The 21,761-nt window shown below is 43.2% G+C and overlaps 1 protein-coding gene across 5 annotated transcripts in view; it reads right to left on the bottom strand.

Annotated features, from left to right (window-relative positions):
- The window catches only part of hsf1 (heat shock transcription factor 1), a 161,324-nt gene that overhangs the window by 85,060 nt on the left and 54,503 nt on the right, over nt 1-21,761 (bottom strand). For all 5 annotated transcript variants that reach the window (XM_063044676.1, XM_063044674.1, XM_063044673.1 and 2 more), the window contains exons 2-4: nt 20,136-20,244; nt 18,401-18,537; nt 4,132-4,256 (exon numbers count right to left, since the gene is read on the bottom strand). In XM_063044676.1, coding sequence (XP_062900746.1) covers nt 4,132-4,256; nt 18,401-18,537; nt 20,136-20,244 — 371 coding nt within the window. The remainder of the gene's footprint in view (nt 1-4,131; nt 4,257-18,400; nt 18,538-20,135; nt 20,245-21,761) is intronic.

Below are 21,761 nucleotides of genomic sequence, written 5' to 3'. Positions count from 1 at the left end.
TCGACCCTGTTGAATTCTAATATTGTAATCCGAGATTCTTTCAGAAGTCAAAGAGGAGACACAAAACTTGGTACTTCACGATCGCTTTATTAAGCATTGATAGAACAAAGAGTTCAAAAATAGACAGTGATAGAGGTCTACTAATTGAAGAGCAAGATGGAAGCAAAAAGAAAAAAGATGGCACAGCTACATGGTCAGCTATTTTATTTGGCACAGATAAGAAAAACTCAATTCAAGTTTTCAGACAAGAGTGAGCCAGAAAACCCTTATTCAAATAAGGCAGCACCAGAGAAGCTTCCCGAGCTAGGGGACACACTGAACTATTGAACATACATACTGTGACCACTGGCACACATACTAAGCAGTTACAGTTGGCCCACCTTATCCGCAGGAGATTGGTTCCGGGACCTCCCACGGATACCAAGAAACGCAGATGCTCAAGTCCCTTATTTAACATGTCTCAGTGCGGTGGACTTTAGGACCCGGTGGAGCTCCGGACCTTATTTAACGTCTCTCAGTGCGGTGGACTTTAGGACCCGGCGGAGCTCTGGACCTTACTTAACTTGCCCCAGTGCAGTGGACGTTAGGACCTGGCATGGCTCAGGACCCATCGCTTGCAGCTGCTGCTGAATCCGCAGTGTTTCTGTTCCGTTGACGGAAAATGATCACAATTGAAAATAAAGTGGAAATAACGAAGCAATCGGAAAGAGGTGAAATGCCATCGGTCATTGGAAAAGCGTTAGGCTACAGTCGGTAAACGACAGTCGGTCAACGATCGGAACAATTTTAAAGGATAAAGTAAGAATAATGGAGCATGCGAAAGGCCATGCCCCGATGAAAGCTACAATTATTACTAAGCAACACAGTGGCTTAATTATTGAAATACATACGTTTCTTGAGTGTTTTATTTGCATAGAAAGGTAAAATATATACTATATACTAAGACAAACGTTTGACTAACTGATGCTAAATAATACCGGATGTACCTGTTCCAACTTACGTACAAATCCAGTGTAAAGACTGCCTGTACTTTAAATCATCTCTAGATTACTTATAATACTTAATACCATATAAATGCTATGTAAATAGTTCTTATACTATATTGTTCAGGGAATAACAACAAGAAAGAAGTCTGTACATGCTCAAACAACAAGTGCTGGAGAGAGAACTTCCGGGTTTTCCCGATTTGTGGTTGGTTGAATCTGTGCAAGTGGAACCCGCAGATAAGGAGGGCCGGCTGTACTTGCAAATAAAAACTTAATATACAAGTTAAGCTGCAAAGAAAATAACAATTAAACAGTTGGCTCTAGCAACCCAAAATACTCTCTGTTCAATTCCCTCCACTGATGTTGCCTGACCTATTGAGTTCTCCAGCATTGTCTGCGTTGCCCCACATTCCAGCATCTGCAGCCTCATGTGTCGCAGTTTAATTTGGTCTTAGCTTTGGAACACAGCTTAAACCAGGAATAGGACTGTAAGTATTTTGAACAAAATGAGAGTTTAACCCAACCAAATGTGAAGTGTTGCACTTTGGGAGATGAAATGTAAAGAGACAGTACACATTTAGTGGCAAGACTCTTAATGTTCCCGAGCAAAAAGATCTTAAGATTCAAGTTCACAGCCTCTTAAAAGTGGCTACACATTTTGATAGGGTGGTAAAGAAGTCACATAGTGGCCAAAGTACTACATCTCCCATTCACCTCTTCCCCCGCCTCCATTCAGGGCTCCAGTCTTTTCAGGCGTGGCCTGCGAATCTACTGGGGTTGTCTATCGTATATGGTGTTCCCGATGCAGCCTCCTCTACATTGGTGAGACCCGTTGTAAACTGGGGCACCACTTTGTTGAGCACCTTCACTCCATCTGCCAAAAGCAGAACTTCCCAGTGGCCAAACATTTTAATTCCGATTCCTATTCCCTTTCAGACATGTTGCTGTTATGCCACAATGAGACCACTCTCAAGGTGGAAGAGCAATACCTTATATTCCAATCACAAATAAGATAAAATCTGCAAATCTTTTCCAGCATTTTGAGTGTTACGTTATATTCCATCTGGTAGCCTCCAACCTGATGGTCTGAACATCGATTTCTCCTTCTGGTTAAAAAAAAAATCCCCTCCCCTGCTTCTTCTTTTATTCCCCACTCTGGTCTTAGTTCTTCTCACCTGCCTATCACCTCTCCCGGCACAAATCCTCCTTCCCTTTCTCTTATGGACCACTCTCCTCTCCTATTAGATTCCTTCCATTCCCACCTTTTACCTTTCCAATCCACCTGGCTTCACCCATCACCTTCCAGCTAGTCTGGTGCCTCCCCGCTTCCTTTTCAGTCCTGAAGAAGAATCGCAGCCCAAAACATAGACTGTTTGTTAATTTCCATAGATGTTGCCGGACCTGTTGAGTTACACCAGCATTTTGTGTGTTTGATTTGAAATTCCATCACCTGCAGAATTTCTTCTGTTTATTATATAGCATTCTTGCCTTTATTAGTCAGGAAACAGAGTTCAAGAGTTGGGAAATTATGCTTCTAGATCAGCCTCCCCTGTGGGTTTTAGACAAACCCCTTGTTGATGTTCATCAACGTTCTAAATAACCTTTTTGAAAAACCCTAAGATTGGTTAAAAATGACTTAACACGCACAAAGCCACGTTGACTATTGCTAATTTGTCTACCCAAATACTTATACACTCAGTGGCCCCTTTGTTAGGTACCCCCGCTCGTTAATACAAACATGTAATCAGGCAGTAACTCAATGCATAAAAGCATGCACACATGGTCAAGAGGTTCAGTTGTTTAGACCAAACATCAGAGTGGGGACAAAATGTGATCTAAGTGACTTTGACATTGGAAAGACTGTTGGTGCCAGACAGGGTAACTTGAATATCTCAGAAACTGCCGATCTCCTGAGCATTTCACGTACAATAAAAAAAACACCCAGTGAGTGGTAATTTTATGGACAAAAATCCCTTGTTAATGAGAGAAGTTAGAGAATGGACAGAAGGTGACAGTAACTCAAATAATGGTGGTGTGCAGAAGAGCATCTCGAAACACACAACACATCAAACCTTGAAATGGATGGGTTACAGCAGCAGAAGACCACAAACATATGTGCAGTGGTCACTTTATTAGGTACAGAATGTACTTAACAAAATGGCCACTGAGTATATGTCCGGTCCTTTAAAATACCTTCCAATAATTTACCCACATCAGGCTCACTTGCCTGTAATTTCCTGGTTTATTCTTACGAACCATCCATTAATAACGAATAGGTATCCTCCAGTCCACCACACCTTACCTGTGGCTAAGATTATTTGAAATAGCTCTAACAAGTCCTCTGCAATTTCTGCACTAGCCTCCCACAAAGCCAGTTCACACTTTGTCAGCACCCTGATTAACCTCAAGACAGCAATCACCATCTCTTCTGTAATCTGAATATTGCCCTTGACCTCACCGTCTTTTTATTGCCTGTTTTAAAGTCAGTTTTAGTCCTATGAGCATATACGAATTTAAAAATTCATTAAAGATCTCCTCTTCCTCTTTCGACTCCGTGCATAGATGACCATACCAATCTTCAAATGGACCAATTTTGTCCATGCTATCCTTTTGCTCTTAATACAACTACAGAAGCTCGTGGGATTCTCTTTCATTTTGTTTGCTAGAGCAATCTCATGTCCTCTTTTAGCTCTCCAGATTTTTCCCTAGTATTCTCTTGCATTTTTATACTCAAGCACCTCATCATAATTCCACGTGGCAATCCATGCTCTAAGCTCATCTGCCTTACCTACAATACTCCTTGCATTAAAATCGACACATCTCAGGACATTAGTGTTCCACCATGGTTTCCTCTCCAAAGCCTCCACCTCCTAGCTGTAAATGAGGTGACCACAGCTGCACAGAATACTGCATGAATATGGCCTGAACAAAGTTTTAAACAGCAATAACTTGACTTACATGAGTTTTATATTCAGTGCCCTGACCAATGAAGCAGGTATGCTACACGTTTCTCTTTTCACTCTTCAGGTACTCATGTTGCCACTTTTGTAGTACCGTGGGCTCACACCCTTTGATCCTTCTGCACACTGGAGCTCCCTAAGCTCCTGCCATTTCCTGTACACTTCCCTCTCATTTAACTACTTACTGCTTCATGGTTATGAGCTTGGCATCCAGTGTCTCCTGCTTCCCTTTCATGATTTGGACGTCATTCAGAATTTTACTGACATCATCCGAACGCATTTTCAGCTCTTCAGGCTTTACGTTTGATATCTGGAAGTTTGGAAAAGAAAAGCTCTGTTAACCTAAGGCAATGCTGCCAAATGAAGTAGCCAGTAAGCCAGTATGTAGCCACATAGTGATTGGTGCAAATACACAAAAGTGTTGACAAAAATCACATTATTCAAAAACAAGAGGGAAACACTGTAAGCCAGGTTAAAGAATTGAGAATGTTTGGAGGGGCTGACATCAGTACAGTTCATGTTGCTGCCGGCTAATTAAAGACATCAGAGTTGGTGCTCGAAATCAGCGTGCAGTGTAACTGTTAGTGACAGTCTTGGATGTTTCTCTTGTGATCGCAAGATCCTGTTGGACATTGATAACGTGAGATACCGCAGGCCTATTTCCCTCGTTTGGTGGGGAGACAGGCAACGAGGCAGCAGCATGACCTTGGTTGTAGCGAGGGCAAGGCCGCAAGTGGGCTAACCTGCTACTGCAATCCAGGGGAGATGACGCTGGAGGTGGTGTAGCATGGAGTCTCTGCTCAGTTGGGATCTGGCCTTTCCTGTCAGTGCTGCCCCCAGTGTTCGACTGGCAGAAGGACAGGCTAGATTGCCGGGAACTGTACCATCTATCTGCATGTCGCTCAGGGACTTGGACTATAAACGTGCTTTTTTTTGTATAATGATGTGTGTTTATTTCTCTCTCACTACTTTGAATGAATGTTACGCACCTGAGACCCAGAGGAACGGTGTCTCACTCGAATGTGTCCACGTATGGTCTGAATGATAATTAAATTTAATTTGATAGGAACTGCAAGACACACACTGAAAAACTCCTGGTCTGAAGAGGTCAGTGTCGAGCCAAGGCAATATAAACAGCAAGGTGCTTGACAACCAGTGTGTAGTCCCCAGTGAATTGTCAAGTTTAAGTTAAGTCAAGTTCAAGTTTATTGTCATTTGGCTGTACTTAATAAACGAACAAACGAATGAAGCAACATTCCTCCAGACCACAGTAAACCCAAAAAGCATTATCACACACAGAACATAAACCAAAATATTACAAGTAAGTTAATAAAATATAATTCAAAATGTATCCAATTTGCAGCATAGGTGAACAGTAAGCAGCTCACTGTTCTCGTGATGAGATTTTGGTGGTGGCAGGGTATTCATTAGTCTCACAGTCTGAGGGAAGAAGCTGTTACCCAGACTAGCTGTTCTGGCCCTGATGCTCCTGTACCTCCTTCCTGACAGTAGAGAGTCAAAGAGATTGTGGGATGGGGTGGCAGGGATCCTCAATGCTTCAGGCCCTTCATATAGCACTTACTTTTTATTCACAGTTATTTTGTAAATAACACTATTCTTTGCATTTCTGGTCAGATGCTAACTGCATTTCATTGGCTTTGTATCTGTACTCGGCACAATGACAATAAAGTTGAATCTAAGATACGACACTTGCTGTAAATGTCACAGGACCCCGGTGATCTTTACTACCCTCTGTACGGTCTTGTGCTTTGGTGCCTTGTAGCTTCCGACCACACAATGATGCAAGATAGGACAGAGGATACTCAAAGATGCTCCTGTGAACAGAATGGGGGGGGGGGGAAGCTCTGTACACCTTAATTTCCTCAGAATGCGTAGATGCTGCTGTGCCTTCTGGACTAGTGAGGTGTTGTGGGTCCAGGTCAGACTGTCTGTTACATGGACACCAATTGTCAGATTAAAAACTATAACACAGAGCACAACACAACTCTTCAGCTCATGATGTCGTGCCGACCTTTTAACCAGAAAAAGGCCCAGAGTGAGACAAGTAATCATGTTATAAATAACCCCAAACCAGCATTCCCAGCAAATTCTCTGTTCCTCTAGATTTCAGTATTTACAGATTGTTTTTGATTCCTAAGAATCTGTCTAGAGTTGGGCCTTACCTTCTAATAAATGCTAGTTTTGGTCCAGAATAAACCTTGAGAGAAAAGGCAGAATAAACCTTGAGAGAAAAGGTCTTAAGTGTGAGATTCTGCCAAAGATATACGAATTCACCCTGCAGAACAGTGCTCAGGAAAGGATGCTGATCATTTACTAAACTATCGCCGGGGACCTGGCGACCCAAGTTATAGAGAAAGACTGAATTGGAGAATGAAAAGAAATTTGATAGAAGTACACAAAATTATATAGATAGGTTGGAGGCTTCATGGGTTAAGGAGGAAAGGTGAAATATTTAAGGGGAACATAACAAGGAACATTTACTCAATTTACTCAGGGGTGATGAGAGTGTGGAACAAGCTGCCAGTGGAAGTGATGTATAGGGGTTCTTAAAGTTCAAAGTACATTTATTATCAAAGTATGTACAGCCTTAAGATTCGTCTCTTTACAGGCAGCCAGAAACAAAGAAACCCAATAAAGCCCATTAAAAAAACCATCAAACATCCAGTGTGAAGAAAAACCATTAATCTCGCAAACAATAAAAGTAAGCAAATAATATTCAGAACTGAAATTCACAAGTGTCCACAGCCATGAAGCCAGTCATCACTGCAGCTGATTATAAGGACCATAAGACATAGGAGCAGAATTAGGCCATTCAGCCCATCAAGTCTGCTCCACCATTCCATCATGGCTGATCCCCGATCCATCAGCACCCTGGAGACTGCACATCCAGAAGCTGCCTTCATCATTGCCAATGACTTTAATAGAGCGTCACTGTTGAAAGTCTCTCCAAAGTTTTGTCAACACATCCAGGTGAGCATAGTCAACCACTGCTACTCTCCCTTCCGCAATGCTTACAAAGTGCTCCTCTGTCTGCCATTTGGAGAGACGGATCACTCCTCTATCTTGCTGCTGCCGAGGCTCAGGCACAGGAGGCAGCCATTGTTAAAGCCGTCCACTGTTGGTCCGACCAATCAGCCTCCATGCTACAGGACTGCTTTGATGATGTCAACTGGAATGTCTCTCATGATGAGGATGTCTCAGAGTTCACGGAAGGGGTCATGTTTCATCCGGAAGCGCATTGAGGATGTTGTCCTCCTGAAATCAGTCAGGGTCTATCCACACCAGAAATCCTGGATCAACAGTCCCGTGTGAGCAGCACTTACTGCGCGACACAGAGTTTATTTTGCCGGTGACCAACAGGAAGACAAGAAATGCAGCTACCATCTGCACAGTCATCAAGGCAGCAAAACGACAATACAGGGATAAAATCCAAACACAACTCTCCACCAACTACACACGCAGCTTATGGCAAGGTCTGTACACCATTGCAGACTTCAAAGCTAAACACAGTCGTGTTTCCAATATCACTGCCTCTCTCCCAGATGAGCTAAATCTTTCTATCTTTATATACACTCGATTCAATGTTACCAACACGGAGCCTCTGAGGAGAGCCACCGAACAGACCTGTAGCTTGGTCATCTTTGAGGCTGAAGTATGCAGGTGTTTCCAACGAGTGGACAGTCGCAAGGCTGCAGGACCGGATGGCATCTCAGGATGGGTACTCAGGATCTGCACGGCACAAGTGGCAGGTGTGTTTACAGACATTCTTAATCTCGCCCTCACTCAATGAAGAGTGCCCTCCTGCTTCAAAACATCCACCATTGTTCATGTATCTAAAGCAACCAAGGTAACATGTCTGAACAACTGGCGTCCTGTCGCACTCATCTCAAAAATAAGCAAATGCTTTGAGAGGGTGGTCAAGGACTACATCTGCAGTATGCTACCACCCACACTGAACCCCCTACAATTTGCCTACCGACACAACTGATCGACAGATGATGCAATAGTCACAGCTCTACACACTGTCCTTACACATCTGGAGAAGAAGGATGCTTATGTGAGGGTGCTGTTCTTGGACTACAGTTCAGCATTCAACACCATAATTCCATCCAAGCTCAACTAGAAGCTCAGAGACCTCTGCCTTCACCCTGCCTTGTGTAGCTGGATTCTGGATTTTCTGTCAGATCGCCGGCAGATGGTAAGAGTGGGCTCTCTCACCTCTGCCCCTGAACATAGATGCCCCACAGGTCTATGTCCTAAGCCCCCTCCTTTTCTCTCTGTATACCCATGACTGTGTCACCACCCACAGCTCCCATGTGCTAATAAATTGGCTGACGATACTACATTGATTGGCCTTACCTCAAATAATAACAAGGCAGCTTACAGAGAAGAAATCATCACAGTGGTGTGAAGAAAACAACTTCTCCCTCAATGTTGCAAAAATAAAGGAGTTGGTTGTGGACTACAGGAGGAATGGAAATGGGCTAACCCCTATTGACATCAATGAATCTGGGGCTGAGAAGGTGAACAGCTTTAACTTCCTCAGCATACACATCACCGAGGATCTCATGTGGTCTGCACATACTGGCTGCGTGGTGAAAAAACACACAACAGTGCCTCTTTCACCTCAGATGGTTGAAGAAGTTTGGTATGGGCCCCCAAATTTGAAGACCTTTCTGTAGGGGCACAATTGAGAGCATCCTGACTGGCTGCATCACTGCCTGGCATGGGAACTGTACTTCCCTCAGTCACAGGACTTTGCAGAGTGGTGCAGACAGCCCAGCGCATTGAGAGGTGTAAACTTCCCACAACATTTACAAAGACAGGTGTGTAAAAAGGGCCCAAAGGATTATTGGGGACTTGAACCACCCCAACCACAAAATGTTCTAGCTGCTTCCATCCGGGAAACGGTACCGCTGCATGAAAGCCAGGACCAACAGGCTCCCGGACAGCTTCTTCCACCAGGCCATCAGACTGATTAGTGCATGCTGATACAATTGTACTTCTCTGTTATATTTACTGTTTCTATGTTGTACATACTATTTATTATAAATTACTAGAAATTGCACATTTAGACATAGATGTAATGTAACGATTTTTATTCCTCATGTATATGAAGGATGTAAGTAATAAAGTCAATTCAATTCAACCCCACACACCTGCCTTCTTGCCATATCCTTTGATGCCCTGACTGATCAGGAAACGACCAACTTCTGCCTTAAATGTACGTACCTACTTGGCCTCCACAGCTGTCTGTGGCAGAGCGTTCCACAGATTCACTACTCTCTGGCTAAAATAATTCCTCCTTACCTCCGTGCTAAAGGGTCACCCTACAATTTTGAGGCTGTGCCCACTAGTTCTGGATACCTCTTATCCAGTCTTTTCAACATTCGGTACATTTCAACGAGATCCCCCCACATTCTTCTAAATTCCAGCAAATACAGGCCCAAAGCTGCCAAACACTCCTCATACATTAACTCCTTCATTCCTGGAATCATCCTTGTGAACCTCTTCTGGACTCTCTCCAATGACACCCATCCTTTCTGAGATATGCCCAAAATTGATGAAACACTCCAAGTGCAGCCTGACTAGTGCCTTATAAGGATTCAGCATTATCTCTTTGCTTTTATATTCTATTCCCCCTGAAATAAATGCCAACATTGCATTTGCCTTCTTCATCACAGACTCAACTTGTAAATTAACCTTCTGGGAGTCTTGCACAAGGACTCTTAAGTCCCTCCGCACCTCTGATGTTAGAACCTTTCCCCCCATTAGATAATAGTCTGCACTATTGTTCCCTTTACCAAAATGCATTATCATACATTTCCCAACACTTTATTCCAGCTGCCATTTTTTTGCCCATTCTTCCAGTTTCTCTAAATCCTGGTGCAATCGCTTGCTTCCTCAGCACTACCTACCCCTCCACCTTCTTCGTATCATCTGCAAACTTTGCCACAAAGCCATCAATTCCATTACCTAAATCATTGACAAACAATGTACAAAGTAGCAGTCCCAATACTGACCCGAGTAACACCACTAGACACTGGCACCAACTGGAAAAGGTCCCTTTTATTCCCACTCGCTGCCTCCTGTCTGCCAGTCATTCCTTTAGCCATGCCAGTATCTTTTCTGTAACGCCATAGGATTTTAACTTGTTAAGCAGCCTCATGTGTAGCACCTTATCAAACGCTTTCTGAAAATCCAAGCAAATGACATCCACTGCCCCTCCTTTATCCACTCTGCTTGTTACCTCCTCGAAGAAATGTAATAGATTGTCAGGCAAGATTTCCCTTTACAGAAACCACGCTGACTTTGACTTATTTTATCATTAGTCTCCAAGTACCTTGAAACCTCATCCTTAATAATAGACTCCAACACTTTTCCAACCACTGAGGTTAGGCTAACTCGCCTATAATTTCCTTTCTGTTGCCTTCCTCTCTTCTTAAAGAGTGGAGTGACATTTGCAATCTTCCAGTCCTCCGGGACCATGCCAGAATCAAGTGATTCTTGAAAGATTATAACCAATGTATCCATCATCTCTTCAGTAACCTCTCTCAGGACTTGGGATGTAGTCCATCGGTCCAGGTGACTTACTCACTTTAAGACCTTTGAACTTGCCTAGCACTTTTTCCTTTGTAATGGCAATGGCACTCACTCCTGCTGCCCAACACTCATGGACCTCTGGCACACTGCTAGTGTCTTCCACAGTGAAGACAGATGCAAAGTACCCATTAAGTTCATCCGCCCAGGAGCCCATTAGTTGTAAGCCACAGCCTCAGTTCACTGCTGAGATGAGTAAACCACGAGCAGTGAGCTGAACACTGGCTGGCCCTCTCCTCCAGCCCCGACAACCTGACCTTTTCAATCTAGCTCAGCCCGTGAATTGGCCAAACCCTGCTACTGCAGCATTTAAGATAAGTAAATGGACAGATGGATGACGTATGGAGGGCTGTGGTCTGGGTGCGGATCGATGGCTCTGGGCAGAAAAAGGCTGAAGAGCTTGTTCCGTGCGGTGGTCCTCCATGACTCTAAAGGCAGTAACAGCAAGTACAAGACAGTCTGACTCAAGAAATTGAAACACATTTGGTCAGAATCACCAAGACAAATAAGAGGTAGGGAGAGCAATGGGAGACACTGTGGAATGCCTTACAAGTGATTGTCTGGTGGCTTTGGTTTTTCCCAATGAGGTGCAGATCTACAGACGCTATGTTAATGATTGCACCCACTTTTCTCATTGAAAGGTGAAAGTTCTATAAAACACTATAGTGTTTCATTTAGGGATAAAAGCCAAGAATACGAAGTGTCTGTTTTCCTGGTAATGTGAGACGCACAGAGCAGGCACTGAATGTGCAGAGTGTAGACTGCAGACCCACACCACTTTACATTTCTCCTCAGGCACCATACCTGGAACGGTACTTCTTTGCAAAAACATTTTCACCAGCTTATTCATGCAAAAGTTGTAGATCAGCAGTGTTCCAACATACAAGAGTTTTCAGGCATTTCAGAATTTTCTCATCTGGAACAGAATTTCTAGAGCTCCAATTTGTACAGTTACCAACAAGAGTAGAAGAAAACTCACAGATGAGCAGTTCAAGAAAGTCCTTGTTCCAGTATTCCCATACATGCACAGAAGCAAAGAATGCACAAACATCACATCCCTGTGTATGTACACTGACCTAACTCATCTTGGTTATCTCATCATTTCTCTCTTGCTTCCTTTCACTTAACACGAGAAAGACTGGTGGAGGAAAGATGTACAGTGGGTTCAAAGTAAAAAGTACATGTATATCACCATTTACAACACTGAGATTCACATTCATGTGGGCATACTCAGCAAATCTATAGAATAGTAACTGTAACAGGATCAGTGAAAGGTCAACCAGAGTGCAGACTGTGCAAATGTAAATATAAATAACGAGAACATGAGATAACAATATAAAGAGTCCATAAAATGAAATGATTGGTTGTGGGAACATCTCAATGATGGGGCAAGTGAGTGTAGTTACCCCTTTGTTCAACAGCCTGATGGTTGTGGCACAGAAACTGTTCTTGAACCTGGTAGTGCAAGTCCTGAGGCATCTGTGCCTTCTACCTGATGGCAGCAGTGAGGAAAAAAAGCATGCTCTGGATGGTGGGAATCTTTGATAATGGATGCTGCTTTCCTATGACAGTATTTCATGTAGATGTACTCAGCGGTTGGGAGGGCTTTACCCATGACGTACTGAGTCAAATCCACTATCTTTTTGTAGGGTTTTCCATTCAAAGGCGTTGGTGTTTCTATACCAGGCCATGAAGCAGCCAATCAATACACTCTCCATCACACGTCTAATCTTTGGATGTCATGCCAATTCCGGTTGATTGGGAAAAATCAGCAGCAGTACATTTTGGCTCATTTAAGTGGCTGCTCCAATTAGCCAGAGTTTCATGGAAATAGTTAAAAATGTATAAAAAAGTAAATGTAATAAAATAAAATATAGAACAAATTAGAACACTAACAATACTACTACACTACTATAAAACTGTATTAATTCCCAATAGTCAGTAACGGAGGAATTCATTCAGTGCACATGACTGATGCTAGTTAGAAACTGTTCGGCAAGTCTCTTGCCCCAAATTAAGTAGCAGTGTACCAAATAAACAAAGGGAATCCCAGCTATTTTCTTGATTAGTTGCTATTCTTTAAGAGTTGTCCCAAATCAGCAGCTGACCTGATGAATCAGAATCCACTGTAATTAACCATAAGACACGAGGACAGAATTAGGCCATTTGGCTCGTTGAGCCTGCTCTGCTATTTTATCATGGCTGATCCATTTCCCCCTCAACCCCATTCACTTGCCTCCTCCCTGTAACCTTTCATGCCCTGACCAATCAGGAATCTATCAACCCATGCCTTAAAAATACCAAATTACTTGGCCTCCACAACCACCTGTGGCAACAAATTCTACAGATTCACCACTCTCTGGCTAAAGAAATTTCTCCTCATCTCCATGCTAAATGGACATCCCTCTATTTAGAGACTGTGTCTTCTGGTCTTAGACTTCCCCAGCATTAGAAACATTTTCTCCACGTCCATTCTATAAAGGCCCTTCAAAATTATGTAAGTTTCAATGAGATCCCCCACCTCATTATTGTAAATTTCACTGAGTACAGGCCCAGAGCCATCACATGCTCCTCAAATGATTAGTCTTTCATTCCTGGAATCATTTTCGTGAACCTCCTTTGAACCTTCTCCAATGTCAGCACATCCTTTCTTAGATAAAGGGCCCAAAACTGAGGCCTCACCAGTGCTTTATGAAGTCTCAACATTACATATTTGCTTTTATATTCTAATACCCTTGAAATGAATGCTAACATCACACTTGCTTTCCTCATCATAGACTCAACCTGCAAATTAACCTTTCCGGAATTCTGCACAAGGACTTCCAAGTCCCTTTGCATCTCAGTTTTTTTGAAATTCCTCCTCATTTAGAAAATAGTCTAAGCTTTTATTTCTACCAAAGCGCATGACCATACACTCCTGATACTGTATTCCATCTGCCACTTCTTTGCCCATTTTCTTAGTCTGTCCAAGTCCTTCTGCAGCCTCCCTGCTTCCTTTACACTACCTGACCCTCCAACTATCTTTGTATCGTCCACAAACATGGTCAAAAAGCCATCAATTCTGTCATCCAAATTACTGGCATACAAAAAAAAGCTGTCCCAACACTGAACCCTGTGAAACACCACAAGTCACTGACAGCCAATCAGAAAAGACTCTTCTTAATTCTCAGTCTTTGCCTCCTGCTATCAGCCAATGCTCTATCCATGCTAGTATCTTTCCTGTAATGTCACAGGCTCTAATTCTGCTCAGCAGCCTGTGTGGCATCTTATGAAAGGCCTTCTGGAAATCCAAGAACACCATATCCACTGATTCTCCTTTGTCGCTTCTGCTTATTATTCCCTCAGTTGTCAGGCAACATTTTCCCTTAAGGAAACCATGCTCACTGGCCCATTTATCACGTGCCTCCAAGAACCCTAAGACCTCATCCTTAACAATTGACTCTAACACCTTCTCAAGCAGAGGTCAGGCTAACTAGCCTATAATTTCCTTTCTTCTGCCTCCCTCCCTTCTTGAGCAGAGTGACATATGCAATTTTCCGGTCCTCTGAAACCACACCAGAATCTAGTGATTCTTGAAAGATCATTATTAATGTCTCCACGATCACTCCAGCTACCTCTTTCAGAACACTGAGGTGAAGTCCATCTGGTTCAGTTGACTTATCTACCTTCCAAGCATCTTTTCCTCCGTAATACCAACTACACTCATTTCTGTCCCCTGACAGTCTTGAATTTCTGGCATACTACTAATGTCTTCCACAATAATGAATGTACCTCTTAAGGATGAAGAAATTACCTCTTAAGTTCCAACACGATTTCTTTTTGTCCATTACTACATCCAGGATCATTTTCCAGCAGTCCAATATCCACTCTTGCCTCTCTTTTACTCAAATATTTGAAAACACATTTGGTATCCTCTTTTATATTATTGGCTAGCTAACCTTCAAATTTAAATCTTTTCTCTCTTTATTGTGTCTTTAGTTGCATTGTGTTGGTTTTTAAAAGCTTTCCAATCCTCTAATTTCCCTTTTTTTTGCTATATTATATGCTCTCGTTTGCTTTTATGTTGTCTTTGACATCCTGTGCCAGCCACGGTTGCCTCATCCTCCCTTTCTAACACTTCTCTGGGAAGTATCTATCTTGCCCCTTCCAAATTACATAGAAACATAGAAAACCTACAGCACGATACAATCAACATACATCAAAGTTGCTGGTGAACGCAGCAGGCCAAGCAGCATCTATAGGAAGAGGCGCAGTCGACGTTTCAGGCCGAGACCCTTCATCAGGACTAACTGAAGGAAGCACAATACAATGCTGTGCCGAACATGTACTTACTTTAGAAATTACCTAGGGTTTCCCATAGCCCTCTATTTTTCTAAGCTCCACGTACCTATCCAAAAGTCTCTTAAAAAACCCTACAGTATGCTCCCAGAAACTTCAGCAATTGCTTTTCTGCTGTAGTCCTGACTAATGTCCCCTTCCAATCAACTCTGGCCAGCTCCTCTCTTGTGACACACACATACACACACAAAATGCTGAAGGAACTCAGCAGGCCAGGCAGCATCTAGGAAAAGAGTACAGTCAATGTTTTGGGCTGAAACTCTTCGCCAAGACCCTTGACTCCACTGTGATAGTCATACAACTCTCTTAAACTGCAGGGAGAATTCTATTACATTATGATCACTGCCTCACAAAAGGTTCCTTTACTTTAAGCTCCCTTATCAAATCCTATTCATTACGTAACACCCAATATAGAAATGCATTTTCTCTATTGGGCTCAACCACAAGCTGCTCTAAACAGCCATCTCGCACGTACTCTGCAAATTCCTGCTCTTGATTTTCCCTATCTACCTGCATCGACTATATCTCATGACTATTGTAACATTGCCCTTTTGACATATCTTTCCCATCTCCCATTGTAATTTGTAGCCCACATCCTGGCTACTGTTGGAGGCCTGTATATAACTCCCATTATGGTCTTTTTACTCTTGCAGAGAGGGAAATCAGCCAAAATCTAATGGCAATGCAGACTTGATGTGTTGAATGGCCTAATTCTGCTCCTCTGTCTTCTTATGGAAGAGGGAAAAATGCAACACACACAAAATGGTTAGGTGGCATCTATGGAAGGAATAAACAGTTGACATTTTGGGCTGAAACTCTTTCATCAGGAATGGAAGGGAAGAAGAAAGAAGGCAGAATAAGGAGAGAAGGAAGGAGTACAAGCTGGCAGGTTATATGTGAGAGCAGGTGAAGGGGAAGATGGATGGGTGGGGGGGGGAGGAGGGAAATGAAGTGAGAAGTTGAAAGGTGTTGGGACCACTGCTTTTGACAATGTATGTCAATGATTTGGACTATGGGATTAATGGATTTGTGGCTAAATTTGCCGATGATACAAAGATAAGTGGAGGAGCGGGTAGTATTGAGGAAACAGAGAGCTTGCAGAGAGACTTAGATAGTTTAGGGGAATGGGCAAAAAAGTGGCAAATGAAATACAATGTTGGAAAGTGTATGATCATGCACTTTGGTGGAAGAAATAAACGGGCAGACCATTATTTAGATGGGAAAAGAATTCAAAATGCAGAGATGCAAAGGACTTGGGAGTCCATGTGCAGGATACCCTGACGGTTAACTTCCAGATTGAATCGGTGGTGAAGGCGGCGAATGAAATGCTGGCATTCATTTCTAGAATATAAGAGCAGGGATGTGATGTTGAGGTTCTATAAGGCACTCGTGAGACTACACTTGAGAGTATTGTGTGCAGTTTTGGGCTCCTTATTTTAGAAAGGATATACTGACATTGGAGAGGGTTCAGAGAAGATTCATGAGAATGATTCCAGGAATGAAAGGGTTACTGTACGAGGAACGTCTGGCAGCCCTGGAGATCAGGAGAATGGGGGGGGGGGGGGAAGAATCTTATAGAAACATTCCGAACGTTAAAAGGCCTGAACAGATTAGATACGGCAAAGCTATTTCCCATGGTATGGGAGTCTAGGACAAGCAGCGGTGGAGGCGGATACGATAGGGTCTTTTAAGAGACTTTTGGATAGGCAGATGGAGCTTAGAAAAATAGAGGGCTATGGGTAACCCTAGTAATTTCTAAGGTAGAGACATGTTCGGCACAACTTTGTGGGCCGAAGGGCCTGTATTGTGCTGTAGGTTTTCTATGTTTCTAAGAGAGCATGACTTCAGGTTGAAGGATGTCCATTTAGAACAGAAATGTGGAGAAATTACTTTAGTTAGAGGGTGGAAAATCTGTGGAATATGTTGCCACGAGTGGCTGTGGAGGCCAAGTCACTGGGTGCATTTAAGGCAGAGATAGATAGGTTCTTGATTAGCCAGGGCATCAAAGGGTATGGGGAGAAGGCAGGGGAGTGGGGATGACTGGAAGAATTGGATCAGACCATGATTGAATAGCGGAGCAGACTCGATGGGCCAAATGGCCTACTTCTGCTCCTATATCTTATGGCTTTATGATAGGTGGCGAGGTAAAGGACTGGAGAAGAAGGAATCTGATAGAAGAGGAGAGTGGGCCATGGGAGAACGAGAAGGAGGAGGGGAAACAAGAGGGAGGCAATGGGCAGGCAACGAGGAAAACAAGGTGTAAGAGGGGAGCTAGAATGGAGAAAGGAAATAGAGTAGCAAGGGGGGAGAAATTACTCAGAGTTACAGGAGAATCATTTGCTATTTTGACTTAGTATTGTGAAGGAATTGTTCAGCTCTTCAGTGGCAAATGCCCTTTCAGTAGTGAATCGAATGACAATGACAAATCGAATCCATTGGCAATAGAACAGCAAAGTCACCTCTTGGATAGCTCCATGCCTGTTGCTTTACTTTCATGCAACATCGACAAGTGACAGAAAGTAAAACTTTAACAAATTCTGAACTTCCACAATAATGATAAATATTCTATTCTGTCTCGTATCGCATGAACACAAATTAGAATTAAAAGTATCCTTGTAATAAGAAAGATACCACTGTCACCATGGTAGCTTAGCGGTTAGTGAAACACTATTTTAGCTTGGGGTGTCAGAGGTCAGAGTTCAATCTCAGCATCCTCTATAAGCAAATCTGTATATTTTCTCCATGGAAAGTGCGTTTCTTCCAGGTGCTCCAGTTACCACCGACATTACAAAGATGTAATGGTTAGGAGGTTAATTGGTCATTGTAAGTTGCCCTGTGATTAGGTTAGGGTTAAATCAGAGGTTTCTCCAAGAGGACCACAACCTTGTCATAGGGTTTGGAGGCTTGTATGCCTCAATGACCCAGAGCTATGCTGGCTAGAGTCAGTGCCTTGTGATTTGGCTCTTGGTAGGGTCAGCAATGTCAAACAGGTCAAAGGGTAGAGTCTAGACTAAGAGTGGTCTACTGGTCCTCCAGGTTCGGAGATTCAACTCACCACCAACACCATACTGGATCAAAAAAACAGTTACAGAAACAGCAATGAAGAATCCTTCTATATCTGTGTGTGACAGTATGGACCTTCATTGCTGCCCCAAATGCCAGTGGTATAACAAGCAATAAGTAAGTAAATTGGGGATTGCTAGGTAGTGCAGCTTGTGCGGCCTATTCCGCGATGTAGCTCAATAAGTAAATAATAATCATTCCTCCTGAGAAACTTAATGTCAGCCAAGCATGGAATCTTACAAGTCTTAGAGTGATGTGTTTGTAGTGGCTGATGCAGCGAGCAGCAGAGGTTTGGTTTGGAAAGAAACAGGGAAGACAGGATCGAGAGGAGTTCTGTGGCTCCCAAGCACAAGCCCCAGCAGGCAAAGTTAAAATCCAACACTTTACAACAATGAGGAGAGATAAAAAGGCATCAAAACTTAACGCACTTACATTTGTCACCTTCCTCTTGATATTTTCCAGCAAGTGTTCTTTGCCTCGGATAAAGTACATGTGTTGAAATTCTGTATCGTCCATCTCTGGCTTCACAAGGCCACCTTGTTCAATGTTCACAACTTTACGGAAGCCATCTAGATATTCATGGTGAGAAGAAACAACATTAGAGTAGTTACATGCTTGTCCTCAGTCACCTGCTCATCATTCCCAGGGATAACAGTGTAATGCTGAACATCAAATCTGACGACCCCTGTAAAGTGGGACTCTGCTGGAATTCTGTTAGCTAAACTGGTCATCACATATCTAATTTCTATGTTAAATACTTTCCCAATACATACTTTGAAACATAATGCAGGCTTCCATTCTCCGAGCTGTATGCGGAGACAAAGCAAAGGCAGCTGATGGATTCTTTGGCCACGATGAGGTTGGAGGAGCAGCACCTCATTCTGTCTAGGTAACCTCCAACCTGATAACATGATCATTGGTTTCTCCTTCCCACCACTTTCCTCTTCCTCTATTCCCCACTATGGCCTCTTAGAGAGTTTCAAGTTCCTCGGCGTCCACATCTCGGCTGACCTCACCTGGACTGCCCATATCTCTTATCAGGTGGAAAAGGCCCAACAAAGGCTCTACTTCCTAAGGAAGCTAAAGCACGCTCTCTTCCCTCATCACCTGCTGATCAACTTCTATCGGACAACTATAGAGAGCCTCCTGACGTATTGCTGTGCAGTGTGTTTTGCCAGCTGCACAGATCAGAACAGGAAGGACTTGCAGCGGGTGGTGAGGGTAGCAGAGCGGGTTATTGGCACAACATTACCCTCCCTCAGAGACATTTATACTGGCAGACTTCAAAAGAAGGCTACTTGTATTTCAAAGGATCCCACTCATCCTGGACATCACCTGTTTTCCCCTCTACCTTCTGGGAAGAGATACAGAGCATTAAGGACGAAAACAAAAAGACTCCTTAACAGCTTCTACCCACAAGCAGTGAAATGTATAACACCCCCTTCCCTTCTCCTGCCCCCCTCCTAAGACGGTGGCAGCTAAATGCATCACACTTCCAGGAATGGCAGGTGTGCAATAGTCCTACCCCCCCATCCATACATTATTAATTTTGGACTGCACTCCTGAGGTTTTAGAGTTTATTTATGTATATATTCTTTGTCATGCTGCAAAACGTTGAGCTGCTAAAGTGTGTTTCATTGCTCCACAACAATGACAATATAGATATTCAGTTCAATTCAATTCAATACCTCGTCCTCACCTGCCTAACACCTCCTCTTGGTACCCTTCCTTCTTCCTTTTCTCACATGGTCCAATCTCCTGTCTTACCAGATTCCTTCTTCTCCAGCCATTTACCTTTCCCACCTACCTGACTTCACCTATCATCTTCTAGCTGGTCCTCCTTCTCCCCCCTCCAATTTCTAATTCTGGCATCTTCCCCTTTCCTTTCCAGTCCTGAAGAAAGGCCTTGGCTCGAATCTTCGACAATTTGTTCATTTCCATAGATGCTGCCTGATCTGTTGTGTTAAATGGAAGCTTGTCCATTTAAAAAAAAAGTTTTAACTAGTTCCATGAAACTTCGGCTAATTAGGGCAGTTGTTTAATTGGACCAAAATGTACTGGTCCCAATGTGTCCCAATTAACCAGAATCCACTGTAGATTCCATTCTGTCAATTGAACACCTTCAGTTAGGAAAACAAAATCAAGCCCAGGATTTGTCACCACTTACACATGTTGAGCTGCCGCACAAAGCTGGCCATGTTGTTGTGCTTGAAGTATTTCGGAAGCACTTCTTTTGCAAAACGTCCTTGGTCAAAGACATGGAAACTGTTGCCACTCTGTGGAGATCAAAGAGAAAGTATGAGAAAAGGAGGTAGACCCTAACTGGTTAAACTATTCAAGATGAAGCACCTACTGTGGTTTTATCTTCCAAAACACATGCACAATTGAATCATATTCACAGTCCATTTAAAGCCAATGAGCCAGAACAAAATCAGTGAGGATAACAGATAGAGGTAACAGTAAGAGATATATTGGCAGAATATAGTATTAATGGTAAGACTCTTGGCAGTGTGGAAGATCAGAGGGATCTTGGGGTCCGAGTCCATAGGACACTCAAAGCAGCTGCGCAGGTTGACTCTGTGGTTAAAAAGGCACACGGTGTATTGGCCTTCATCAATCATGGAATTGAATTTAGGAGCCGAGAGGTAATGTTATAGCTATATAGGACCCTGGTCAGATCCCACTTGGAGTACTGTGCTCAGTTCTGGTCGCCTCACTACAGGAAGGATGTGGAAACCATAGAAAGGGTGCAGAGGGGATTTACAAGGATGTTGCCTGGATTGGGGAGCATGCCTTATGAAGACAGGTTGAGTGAACTCGGACTTTTCTCCTTGGAGCAATGGAGGTGACCTGATAGAGGTGTATAAGATGATGAGAGGCATTGATCGTGTGGATAGTCAGAGGCTTTTTCCCAGGGCTGAAATGGCTGCCATGAGGGGGCACAGGTTTAAGGTGCTGGGGAGTAGGTACAGAGGAGATGTCAGGGGGAAGTTTTTTTTATAATGCAGAGAGTGGTGAGTGCGTGGAATGGGCTGCCAGCAGCGGTGGTGGAGGTGAATACAATAAGGTCTTTTAAGAGACTTTTGGATAGGTACATGGAACTTAGAAAAATAGGGAGCTATGGGTAACCCCAGTAATTTCTAAGGTAGGGACATGTTTGGCACAACTTCGTGGGCCAAAGGGTCTGTATTGTGCTATAGATTTTCTATGTTTCTATGTAAGAAATAGGGGAAAATTAGGCCATTCTGCCCATTAAGTCTTCCCCAACAATCCATCATGGCTAATCCACTTCCCTCTCAGTACCAATCTCCTACCTTTTCCCCTGTAACCTTTGACGCCCTGACTAAACAAGAACCGATCGAACTCCAGCTAAATATACAAAATGACTTGGCCTCCACAGCCACCCATGGCAAAGAACTCCACTGACTAAAGGAATTCCTTCCTCATCTTTGTTCTAAATGTATGTCCCTATATTCTGAGGCTGTGCCCTCATGCCCTAGACTCATCCACTAAAGGAAACATTCTTTCAAGATCTATTCTGTTTAGACCTTTCAGTATTTGATAGGTTTCAATGAGATACCACACCACCCCACCACCACCTCATTCTTCTAAATTCCGGTGAATACAGGCCCAGAGCCATCAAATGTTTCTCATATGTGTATGGGGTCTTTCTTTTGTTACATTTAAAATGGTGACTTTGTTATGTTAATCTGGGGAATGCGGCTTTGTTGTGCTTTAACGCTGAAGAGAGTTTGCGCTAGCAGTTTGTTTTACTTTAAATTGAGATAGCAGG

The sequence above is a fragment of the Mobula hypostoma genome, chromosome 3 (assembly GCF_963921235.1).
Source record: "Mobula hypostoma chromosome 3, sMobHyp1.1, whole genome shotgun sequence".
Taxonomy (NCBI): Eukaryota; Metazoa; Chordata; class Chondrichthyes; order Myliobatiformes; family Myliobatidae; genus Mobula; species Mobula hypostoma.
This window is presented reverse-complemented; position numbering and strand designations above follow the sequence as displayed.